Source organism: Cyprinus carpio, unplaced genomic scaffold (assembly GCF_018340385.1).
Source record: "Cyprinus carpio isolate SPL01 unplaced genomic scaffold, ASM1834038v1 S000006714, whole genome shotgun sequence".
Lineage (NCBI taxonomy): Eukaryota > Metazoa > Chordata > Actinopteri > Cypriniformes > Cyprinidae > Cyprinus > Cyprinus carpio.
The window spans coordinates 163,598-176,931 of NW_024879320.1; the positions used below are offsets into that span (position 1 = coordinate 163,598).

The window sequence follows — 13,334 nt, forward strand, 5'->3', positions numbered from 1 at the left end:
TGTGATAGCAGTGTGACACGCATCACGTTTAATAAGAACTGCCATTTATAACAAATCCTGCGTCCACTCTTCAGAATAACACTCGCAGTGGACGAGCGATTACATTCATCTACCGTTGCTGTACAACAAATGCAAATACTGTAAAAGATGGAAGTCATTTGTGCGACGCAGCTCTCTTCAAACCCCACACGTGCAGAGTCTCTCCATCAGGCCCAAGACAGATTTACTGTTCTTGGCAGTCGAGCGGTTGCTAAAAACATCCCGCGAAGAGAGCTGACTTTGTTAAACGTGACACTTCTTACAGTTCATTAAACTAGTTTAATTGGCATTTTGTTTTCCTCGAAAATAATGAAACCCAAATACATAACAGTGCTGTGAAGGCACATAGAAAAATAACCAATCGTGCAACTATACCCAAAAGTTAAACAGGAACATAAAAGCCGTATAACACAATGTTACAGCAGAAGAGCATTGTGGTATATTGCAGTATTGTTAATAAATAAGAGAATTAATATCAATCATACAAAAGCGCTGATTTATTGTCATGTTAATTTAAAACCCCTGTTATGCAACAGCTGCTCGGCTGCCATTAATATTAACATATAGCACCAAAAATGAATGTAGCTCTACTACACGACACCATATTCTCCCTGCTGCCACTATGAGACGCATTAAGCCCGTTTATGTGTTTCACGTGAGATTATGAGGCATGTTCATGGAAAAACATAACACATGTCCATGCATTTGGAGCTCCGTGACACATAATGAGTCCTCACACCCTCACTGACACGCTATCGCCCCCAGAGGGCTTTGTGATGATGTCATTTCCTGCAGAGAGCCGCGCACTGACAGTCTCGCCGGTCTCGGCTGTGTCATTCTCCAGACAAACAAACCGCTCTGAGTCTTTAATAATGTCTTTGTATTCAGTATGTGTTGAGCGCAGCACTAGAGAGGGCATGGCTCTGCTCCATCCAGGGCTCAGAAGGTCACGGTCAAACATCTGGAGCAGAAGTTCTCACGGGTTCGTGTGCGAGCAGGACTTGCAGCATTGCTTCCCGTAGAACTTGTGGTTGCAAACGCCGTGCTGCGGCACCAGATAACACCAGCTGAAATGATCCTTACAGATCACATCTGCACAGAGAAACTCGGATGTTACACAGCAGCTTGGGGTACATGACGGTCATACTTTAGTTTGGGGAGCAATTCTTCCTAAAATTGGTTTAGGGTTACTTGCATGTAATTATGCATAATTAATTGTAATTATAATAGTAAGTACATGTAACGAGTAACAAGGACACCTTAAAATAAAGTGTTACCCAAACCATTAACTTTGACTTTTGCCTCAATAAACTCCTAATTTGCTGATTATTAATAGATATTAAGGTAGTTGTTAAGTTTAGGTATGGGTTTTAAGGATTAAGGGATCTAAAATATGCTCATGCAGAATAAGGCATTAATATATGCTTTATAAGTACTAATAAACAGCCAATATGCTAGTATTATGCATGCTTATAAGCAGCTAGTTAATAGTTAGAATTTCTCTCTAAACTAAAGTGTTACCAGCATGTTCTGTGTACGGTTTGACCATTTCATTTTAATTGATTTGTAAATCACAAACAAAAAACGAGATATTGAGCAGAAATCTTATATCCTTTTTTTAGTATTATTAAATGCTATTATAATATTTATTAATATTCTGAATTAGCTTTTATTTGCATATTTTCAGTTGCCTTTGTCATTTTTATTATTATGTTTTTATTTAAAACTTTACTTTATTTAAAGTTATTTAACTTTATTTTCATTACAGTTTTAGCAAATGTAACTTATTTTTAGCTTAGTTGCCAAGCCACATTTCTAATTTTAGATAAAAAATAAATAAAAATGTTTAATCTAATATTTATATTTTATTTACTTTCAGCTTTATTTCAATTAGCAAAAACACTTTTTTAATATTTAGTTAATTAAAACACCAAAACATACTATCAATAGTACAAATGTCAACTCTCTCTCTCTCTCTCTTAAAAGTTCAGCAAATGAAACAATGTTTAATCACAATAATTACAATAATATCATGATATTATTCACAGTTAATTATTATAATTAACTGGCAGCACTAATTTCATTGGTTTAATTTAAGTTTAATGTACTAAAATATCTAAAAAACTAAACAATGAAATTTAAATATTAAAAACTACACAGACAAAAATGACAAATGACAGACAACAAATTATTGAAACTTCAATTAAAATAGTAAAATTAGAAAACTAATTCAAAATATACAACAACAACAACAAAATCTATAAATGAATCGCAATACTAAAAAACACTTCTCAAAAGTATATTTGTCACATAACCAGTATTATGTGATGGAATAACATCCCAGTTAGCAACAGACCTTTCTTCTCTGGCTGAGGGCAGAATGCAGTGTTACAGGCCTGGGACATCACAGGCTTCATCTGCGGGACACAGCTGGAGGAGGGACGTCCATGAACGAGACACTGGACGGAGCGCACCTGAACGCCCCCTCCGCACGACACCGTACACTGCAGACAACACAAAACACAACATCAAGCACCTGTTCTTTCTGCTGAGCTCATGATGTCAGACGGGTGTGGGACGAGGGAGACCTGCCTGAGACCACGCTGATGAGTACCAGTCCGGTCTGCTGTGAGGAGAGGCCATGGGACAGTCTGACAGGACGCAGGTTCTCTGGAGCTCCATGGAGGGTTTGGGCACATGCTGACACTTTTTGGCTGACAGTTCTCTATATTTTCCTGCGGTGTCCTTCTCTGCACACTTCACAACACGCAGCTGAAGCCCCTTACCACACGACACTGAACACTGCAGAGAGAAAGAGAGAATATCACAGCCAATATCAAATGTGTTCAAGATCAGGGGCTCGATTTCCAGGAATGCAAGTTGATCCTGGAGAGGTAGTTATTCTTATTTTACTCGATCTCACAGTTACATTTGAATCCGTTGATCATGGTATTTTATTGCAGCCCTACTGTACTGCCTTACATTGGTTTAAATCACATTTAAAATATAGATCATTCTTGGTTTGCATTGGAGATTTGTGTTCTACATCAGCTAAATTTCATAGTGGTCTGCCACAGGGGTATATACTTGGGCCTATTTTATTTCCATTATATATTGGCCCCTTGGGCTCAATTTTTTGTAAGTATAATACTATATATCATCTATATGCAGACGACACCCAGTTATATATTCCTTTGACGGACTTGTTCAGTGTTTAGGTGAGATTAGAGCCTAGATGGCAAGCGATTTTCTTCATCTTAATACTAATAAGACTGATTGTGTTGTCTTTGGACCCTCTTCTGCTTCCAATTAAATTATAAGTAGGCTGGCCTCTATGATGTTAAGTGTTTCAGATCATGTCAAGAATTTGGGTGTTATAATGGATTCAGCTTTAGATTTGGATAAACAGATTACTAGTGTTGTGAAGGCTGCATTTTATCAACTCTAATTCTAAGGACCTGGAGACTGTTATTCATGCTTTTGTATCATCATGCATTGATTACTGTAATTCTTTATATATAGGTATTTCACAGTGTCTGTTATCTCGTCTTCAATTAGTACAAAATGCTGCTGCTAGACTTCTGACTCACACAAAGAGGAGGGAGAGGATTACCCCAGTTCTGGTTTCTTTACACTGAATTTAGAATTGAGTTTAAGGTTCTGTTGATGGTTTTTAAAGCGCTGCATGGTATTGCCCCAAAATATATTGATGACCTTTTGATTCCTTATCAAAATACAAGAAAAATGAGATCCTATGAGAAAATCCTTCCGATGCACATTAAATCTTCCCCATCTGTGGATGCTTTTAAGTCTAGATTGAAATCGTATCTTTTTAGCATAGCTTTTAAAATTGATTAGAGTGATCAGGATTTTATTTTTTAATTTTAATTTTTGTTTGTGTGACTGTATGTACTGATGCTGGAAAGCACTCTGGTCAACTAGTTGTTTTAAATGTGCTATAGAAATAAAATTTGTATATGTAAAATATAAAAGGCCTGCAATAGGAGAAATCTGTCCTTAAGCATATTATTTTTATTTAAAGTGACTCGAAGTGCTCTAATTAAAAGGACAATCCCTTTTTAGCAGTATGGGGTCGCACCTCCAAACATTTGCTTTCACACCACACCACCCCACTGTACCTCAATGCAATGCTAATATTCTGCGGAGGGTTTTACCGGTTGCCAGGTTGAGACGAACCACTGGGCCTTGCGCTGTTTGTGGCAGCGTTTGATCATGCAGGTCTCTTGGCTGCTGGGTTTGGACAGAGCGGCACAGGAGGCATCCGGCAGCACGCGGGAGTAAGAGCCACTGCTCACGCACACCACCGCTCTCTTCATCACTCCCTTCCCACATTTACGAGAACACTGGTGGAAAAAAATCCAATCGTATTGTAAGACAGTGTTACTCAGTGAAGTTTTAACTGTAGAATTAGAGGTGCACTCAGTCATCGTTTGCTTCCATTCTTCTGGCCAGAGGATGCAGCATCACACAAAACAAAAGTGTTCAGTTACAGATGTGATTTTCAAAATGCACTATTCGCAGTCAGCCACAATTAGCTTATTTTGTGAACACGCTGACTCTTATGAGGAAGCGTCATAACCACCATAGATATATTTAGCAATATTTCTTCTGTACACCATTACACAGCACTCTGTTTGTTGTTAGTATGAAAAAAAGTTTTGAAATGAAATTTTTAGGCTGCTCAAGATGTCTAACAACTAGGGCTGAGCGATTTTTCTGATTTTATTGATTCATTTTTATAGATTAAATATACTAAAAGTATCAAGCTGTTAGCTTAGCAAAATGTTGTTATGTAGCATTTCTGTCACTTTACAGTACTGTATGTAGACATGTGATGCACTGTTGATTGCCACAGAGTTGTCTGATTGAGCAGTAACCTGCGACCAGGGTCCAGCGCTCCAGACGGGAGGACAGGTGTGTGTGTTGCAGGTCTGTCTGCGAGACGGCGGTGGTTGTGCACACCGCTCATCGGTCACAGTGTCCACCTGATCCGGGCCTGTTTTCTGGACACAGCGCACCTGTCTGATCTGCTCTCCGGATCCACAGCTGCGGCTGCACGCTCCCCAGCCCTCCACACGCCAGCTGTGGTGTTAACACACACACACACACACACACACACACACACACACATATATACAGTAAGTGCCTTACATCCGGAGGGAGTTATTTGTGTTTAAAGAATCACTAATATTTATCACATGGCCAGAGTGCAACCCAAGATTTCCCACAGCATTTATTTTTTCAAAGGCAATTAAATACTAATGCACTGCATATTACATCATGCTCATTATACTGTAAACTGCATAAATATTACTGTTTTTAAACATCATGACAAGCATTTTAACAGCATTCTGGGTCATAATTGCTATGCATTACAAAATGATTCTTTATGCCCCCTTCATACTATATGGTTCATTGTTTTTAAATATGCACAGTAAATCATTTTAGACAGTCAATATAATTAAAATAGTGGATTTTATATTTTCTGTGATGATTTGTTCCATCATATTTAATACAGTTACTTAAATCTACAGTTTATATTTTAAAGTGCAACTGAAGTACAGACATATTTCAAGAGTTAATGGTTAGAGTTCAAAAGGTACTTTTGCATCATCTCTGAAAATTCATTCTAATTTAATTTTGTATAAAAATGTTTAAACAATTCTCAGTTATTTACATAAAACAAGTGCATCAGTATTATTATACTATAATTGATTCATATTAGGTAAAAGCTTTTATTTTTATAGTTTTTGTTGTATTTTTTGCTTAGGTTTTAGTAATTTGACATATTAGTTTTTTATCTCACAGTATAGGTTTATTTATTTATTTATTTATTTATTTTCAGTGTTTGTTTCTGTAATTTTAGTAATTAAACTTATTTCAGTTAGTTGCCAACACAACATTTATTAATTAATGTTTTTTTATTTCATTTTCATTAAAGTTGAAGATTTTCATCTTTATTTCATTATATATTTTCATCTTTATTTCATTATATATATTTCATTACATTATATATATATATAAGTTTATAATAACACTGGTCAAAAATGGTTCATTCATCACATAGGAAATAAAGGGTGGAGTTGAGTGCATTGCATTGTGGGATACAATATTCTGAACATAATGAAACAGAAATATAATAGTATGGTAGTATTCTATTCTGAAGGTAGTTACAGCATAGTTTCCCACAAGCCTCAGCTCTGGTTAGGGGAGGATTAACACTGAGACACCTTGATCATCAAGGGCAGATGGTTTGTTGACTTTCAGCACAACCCACCAGTCACAATATCAGCTCATAAAGGCTATCAATTCACCCTACCGTCCCCAAACAACCTGAAATCCCCGTCAGCGCATTCAAACATCCTACAGGTTATTTCTCACAGCTCTGACCAATGCCTCCCATCGCTATAGTGACTGGATCTGCTTTTATCTTAAAAACAGCAGCGGAGACATTTCAAACAGCATTCTCTTTAAAACACATCCCATATTAGTACAGTGGAATCACACATTTGATCTGCTTCAAAAGGTACATTTGGCAGTGCCTTGGCTGGACATCTGTAGTAATTAAAGGACCTTTATAATATATCACAGGGAATATGTGGTCTTGTGTCTCTGTTGCCATAAACCTGTTTGTGTGAATTTATTAATTATGAGCTGGATTAAATGTTCACACAGCTATGATTTCACAAGCGTTCAGCTTTCACCATCTGTGATTTGAGCTGTAATGCATACGGTGCAGTTGGCACTCAATCAGAAGTTATTTGCCACATAAATATGACCGAAGATGGACATTATATTCTATTATGGCACACTATATATCTACCAGTTTTGTGCTAGTGCTACATTCAGACATTACAAATGAACAACTTTATTTGAATACAGCACAGAAGAATAGATGCTCTGCGTGGAGGAATCTGATCGCACAGGTCCGATATTAACCTTTTAACCCAACCGCAGTGATGTCAGGCTCTTATTGGGAACTTACACCTATTTCCATGATGTAATGACTTCTCCATGCTCTTTTCTGGCACTGAGGACTGAAGATCAAATAATGGAGCACCCTAAAATACTTCATAAGTGTGTCTGCGCATCCCGTCTGTGTCAAGGAGATGACACACATCTTTTTTTGGACACTTAAACCATGCATTCACTAAAAACTAAATTTCTAAATAATATAGAAACAAAAAAGAAGCACACTTCAAGTTTATTTTAATAAGCAAACTTAAGTAAAGTTATTTCCTAGTACACTTCATGTAGTAATATACTAAAACCATTGTACTAAAAAATGTATGTGACATTTCAATACTTCTTGGGACTAAATTGTTGCACTTTTTAGTTTATAAATGTATACTTTTAAGAGAACACTAGTTAAGTTTTTTTTTTAGTATTTAAATTATACTACAAGTAAGCATACATCTGTTGATTACTAGTTGTATACTTTCAACCCACTTAGTTTATGAAAGTAAAAGATACTCTCAGTAAATTACTACTTTACTAGATTGGTAACACTTTATATTAAGGTCCAATTCTCATTATTAAGTAGTTACTTATTAACATGAATATTACTAGCATATTGGCTGTTTATTAGTACATATAAAGCACATATCAATGTCTTATTCTGCATGGCCATGTTGTAGATCACTTAATCCTTAAAACCCATACCTAAACTAAACAATTACCTTACTAACTATTAATAAGCAGCACATTAGGAGTTTATTGAGACAAAAGTCATAGTTAATAGTGAATATGTGTTCCCTAATCTAAAGTGTTACCACTAGTTTTAATACTGCACGTATATTTATACAGTACTTACAGTATACTATTTATATTTTTGCACGTTTCTTAAGTACAAGTACAGGACAAACATACTTAGACTTTTCTGTATAAGCCAAGTATACTTAGTATATTTAGTTTTTAAAGTATACTAATAGCACACTGGAATAAATTTCTGCTTTTGCTAGGGAATCTATTGGGAAGAAAGACAAAAAAACCTCTAAAATGCTTTTTTTTCTATCTTTTTTTCAGTGTGTTAAGTTTACTTTCTCAAGTACTTAGTCAACATTTTGAACGAAGTCTGTCAACAAAGAAAGTATTGTGTTTGTTTGAGGTCAGTGGACGATGCTGGTAATTAATGTGATTCTCTACACCTGTGTAAACTTGAGCAGAGCCCACTTCATACAGCCACAAAAATCACCAAAACACCAGATTCAGACACATCTGCAGGTGGTTTAATATGTTGTATCTAACGCAGTGTGTGTGAGTATGTGTGTGCTGAGTTTAGAAGGTTTTTAACCTTGGCCTCTCATGAACCCAAAGAGTCTGAAGCCAAGCAGGACATCAGATAAACATGATGCAATAAATGGTGTTTACAGAGGCCAGCTAATGAGGCAGAAAAACCCAGCGTGAGAGAGAGAGAGAGCGCTTGAGATGCAGACCTTCAGTTAAACAGTATTTTAACAGCACTGCTCACTGGCTGAGCTCTTGCCTGAAGCACCTGTTATAGTCGTGACACCAGCATGCATTCATCAGGACACTGGAATAGACACCAACAAATGTTTGGCTGCTATTATAGCAGGGAGACACACATAGTGAAAACTCCCAACCCCAGATCATAATCTCTGAGTGTGAACGCAAATGTTTTTAGCTGCGCAAGCTTGATTTCACACACAGCTGCCTTCCAAAATGCACTCAAGTACATGCTGCAGTTTCAGTGTTGCCACAAAGGGCCCCTTAAGAAGAACAAGTGTGCTTAATTGTAGTAAACATGCACTTGTGAAGTACTTTAAACCTTATATATATATATACTTTATACACACACACACACACACACACACACACAGACACACACACACACACACACACACACATACAAACACACATATATATATATATATATATGCCTGTGTGTGTGTGTGTGTGTGTGTGTGTGTTTTTTTTATCTGTTCTTGCAGATAATATAAAATGAATGAAACAAATGTGTTTAGTAGTTTAGTCCTAACATACTAAAGCACATGTAATGTACTTGATTATAATTTAAACTGTAGTGTGTTATTCGATATTGCATTTAAAGTGAATATATTTTAAATGCATTAGCATCTTTACAAATGTGCAATTACAAATACATTTAAATACAAGTTGCAAAGGAAATGTCATTAAAGTATATTTTAGTTTACCATAAATGCTTGTCAATTCATTCAGCAGTAACACTTTAACCATATTTCAAAGACAATAGAAGACATTATGAAATTACTTATAAAGATGTACTTAAGTCTTGCTTATCAAAAAAAAAAAAAAAAAAAAAAAAAAACACTCTTAAAGTTTAGCTAACTGCATTTAATATAAATTTAAGCTACAATACATTTTTTTTTTTTTTTTTTTTTTTTTTTTTTTTTTTTGTGTTTAATGTTCGCACTGAAGTATATTGTTGTAAAGTTTTTTATTTCTGTATTAATGTTTTAAGTCCTCTTTTTATATGTATGTTAGAGTTCATTTGTTTTATCATGTGTTTGTAATGTGATGGTTTTAGAGATAAGAAATTGGTATTGTGATGGTCTTCAGTTATTACACTTGATGTTATTCATCTATTTTCCTTTTACATTTTTTTTTTTTTGCTTTCACATTCGTGCTTGTTTTGGACGTCTTCACTGTCTCTCTCTCTCTCGCTCTCTCTCTCTCTCTCAGGGCAGGAAGCCTATGAGGACTCAGTACTTGGACGGATCACTTTACAGAACCAAGTCAGCATTTTCTGGGAAGACTGACATAAGAGGACACAAGATCTCCAACAAGAAGATCATCTGTGTGCCAGAGCAGCCGCTTTTATCAGACACGAGTGTCTATCTTACAAACACCCAACACTGCTCTCTCAACCGCATCTGAAGAAATGAGAGAGATGCTTGTTTGTGCTGAAATCCCTGCCATGATGCATTGTGGGTGGTTGCCAGGGTGTTGCTGTGCAGTTGCTATGGTTTTTAGAGTGGCCTTTAGATAATTACTACTGCAGTTTCTAGGGCGTTTGCCAACTGGATCTTGTGCTTATCATCTTTCTTTGTCAATGATTTCATGAGAAGCTGATGTAACGGTAATGACAGGCGAGTTTTTGGGATGGGACCAGAGTCTGTCTGTCTGTCTCTAAAGCCATCAGCACTTGCTGATATGTTGTTTGATACTTTCGCTGACAGCAGAGCGCCGCGTCCGTCATCACCAGTGCGTTACGGAAAACACGGGAGGACAGATCCGTTCTCCAGCACTCGGAGACCAGTGAATATGGATCTGTAATGTGTGTGTATGACACACACCTTATAAACTTCAATTAAATTAGAAATTAGATTTGTTGTGTAAACTATTATCTAACATAAACTCAACCTAGAAATACAAGTTGCTAGTCTAAACACAACAAATTACTGTATTAAAATGATCCCAACTTAGAGGTTTCTTGCAACCCAGTAAAGCGTTATTTTACAGTTTTAAATAATTTTGTCTATTTAATATTTACTGCCTTAAAATGGCAAGTCACATAAGGTTTTATATTCTATTTTTTATGCTATTCATTAAAAAAGAAATATTAAAATAAAATAAAATAAAATGAATACAAATTTAATTGCATATTGCTCTCTAATTAATTATTATTGATCACACCTAAAATTAAAATTTGCTGTCATAAATATATTTTCACACTGAATCTCCAAATTTATCTATAAACAATACAAAGACAGTATTTTTAATATTTGATATTTTAAATATTTGTTTAATGGCTACTCATGATGGCCATTATCATTGAAATCAATATTGATACTGATAACTCTTTAATTTTTGGGTATGAGATGAATAATTTGGCCATTCATCATTACAACACCACTGAAAGCCAGGCCGGAACTGAAAATTATCAGACTGTTAATAAATTATAAATAAAAACAAAATAAAGAACATTAAAACATTAAAGGGACTTTTTACCACAACATAAGTGCAGATTATGCATGGTTGCAAGTTAAAACATTTATTGATTTAATTAGTTGTAAACATTATTTCACTTAATATTGTGTGTAATATAAACTGACGTTTCTGTTACTTGAGTTTTTTCATAAGGTGTAATAACTTAATGAAATTGTCTTAATTAGTGGATTTCTAGTTCCCAGCATGCTTTGCACAGGTCTGGATAAGCAGAATAAAAGTTTAAATTAAGTCCTATTTTATTATTGTTTAGTCAATGTAGTTTGTTGGTTGACCATAATTCCATTAGAAGTTGCCGTCACTCAAAATGATCAGTGCAAACTGTTGCATTATTTTTTTATTTATTTATTTATTTATTTTAACCAAAAAATCTTTTTTTTGAGTGTAAGCCTAGTATTTTTACATTCATAATGTTCATAAAAAGGTTGAATTAGCTGCAAACATTATTAAAAAGGTAATTAAAAAAAGCTCAGATGATATTTAGTTTGAATATCTTTGATCACTGGTTGAAAAAGCCGTAGTCATGGATCTGTTTGTGAGCTCAAATGCCCAGCTCACACACGTCTGTCATGCTGTGATGTGTCCCGCATTACTCCGTTTCCTTTGAGCTTTAACGTGTCACTCTTCCCTCGCCTTAAAGCCAGTCCCGTCTGGTTCCCCTCAGTTCCAGCAGACCCAAACCCTCCCAGTAATCCTGCAGGACGCACTCGTTGTTCAGCAGCAGGTTAAGCATGAACCTCCATCGTGAGAGCGTTTCTTCAGCGTCTCCTGAAGAGCCATGAGCTCACTGCATATTCAGTATCCTCCATTATAAATCAGTGCATTGTTGAGACAGAGATGGATATTTCTCGTTTGCATTGTCTCAGCTCAGATTATTCTGTCAGAAGAGGTTGTTGCACAATCATGCAGGATAAATAATAACAGTTCTGACATCTTAAACCACAAAAACTTCCATTTGAATGTCAAACATCATGAAAAACCATAGAAGCAACAACAACAAACAACAACAAACTTACAAAACGCAGCAAGCCTCTCATGCGTCTGTAGCGATCAGTGTCACAGTCTCCGTTTCTCGGGTCTCTCTGTGTGAATTGTCAAATCCAATAACCGAATGCTAGTCTACAACTGTCCAGATTTGGTGCTGATCTGGGGTCAGGGTTGTGAGGTCACCTTTGTCACTGTCCCAGGAATGGTTGAACGTGATGCCAACATGTGAGTAATGTAGGGTACACCCAAGACGTGCCAGTTGGCCAAGGTGACCCTTCACCCCGCCTCGCCCAGACCGAGCTGCCAGACACCCATCAGTGGGTCAGTTCATCCCAACAGTTTACTGAGCAATGCCCTTCTTTGTCAGCCATCAAACCAGCTTTACGTTCATGCAAACATGATGGATGAAGCATGTTCTCACAGGCACTGGGGAAATGAGCTGTTTGTTTCAATCACTAAACTCATATGAAGCGCTGTGAGGCTCAGAGGCTCATGGGAAGCAGGTTCACAATTCAGGTGAATGTGTTATAGTGCAGCTTTAGAGGTTTAAAACGCTTAATTACCCCAAAACTGGGATTTTTTTTTTTTTATCAATGGAGATCAGACAAGCTCCTTTAAAAGCATTTCAAGATACCTTTTTGATTAAATATTTGTGTATTTAATACCTTCGGTCTTTCATAATAATGTTCAGAATTATCTTTACATCAAAAGCTCAGCAAATATTAATACTAGAAAATTATTTTTTAATTAATAGGCACATCATATAATTAATTAGATTAAAATATTATATAATTTTTTTTTATAATTTATAAAATAAATAGGAAAAAACATACATTACTATCCGAAAGGTTAGGACTTGTAAGATTAGTTTTTTTTTTTCTGTTTTTTAAAGAAGTCATTTTAGTCAATTTGACCAAAAATACAGTAAAAACAGTAAAAATATGAAATATTATTACAATTAAAAATTATTATTTTCTATGTGAATATCTGTTAAAGTGTAATTTATTTCTGTGATGCGCAGCTGTATTTTCAGCATCATTACTCCAGTCTTCAGTGTCACATGATCTTCAGAAATCATTCTAGAAACATTTCTGATTATTATCAATGTTGAAAACAGTTGTGTTGATGAATATTTTTATAGAAACTGTGATACATTTTATTTTTCAGGATTCACAGATGAATAGAAAGTTCATTTTTTTTTTTTTTTTTTGTTTTTTTTTTCTTTTGTAACATTATAAATGTCTTTACTGCCACTTTTAATCAATTTAATGCATCCTTGATGAATAAAAGTTTTAAAAATGTATGCAAAAAAAAAAAAACGTATTGACCCCAAACATAAT

The 13,334-nt window shown here is 35.5% G+C and overlaps 1 protein-coding gene across 2 annotated transcripts in view; it reads right to left on the reverse strand.

The window, feature by feature from the left end:
• Positions 1-13,334, reverse strand: part of LOC109064939 (A disintegrin and metalloproteinase with thrombospondin motifs 16-like) — a 69,703-nt gene continuing 56,369 nt past the window's right edge. For both annotated transcript variants that reach the window (XM_042755517.1, XM_042755518.1), the window contains 5 exons: positions 4,938-5,142; positions 4,215-4,403; positions 2,632-2,841; positions 2,396-2,543; positions 1-1,131 (listed from right to left, as the gene is read on the reverse strand). In XM_042755517.1, the coding sequence (XP_042611451.1) occupies positions 1,016-1,131; positions 2,396-2,543; positions 2,632-2,841; positions 4,215-4,403; positions 4,938-5,142 (868 nt within the window). In that variant the 3' untranslated portion in view covers positions 1-1,015. The remainder of the gene's footprint in view (positions 1,132-2,395; positions 2,544-2,631; positions 2,842-4,214; positions 4,404-4,937; positions 5,143-13,334) is intronic.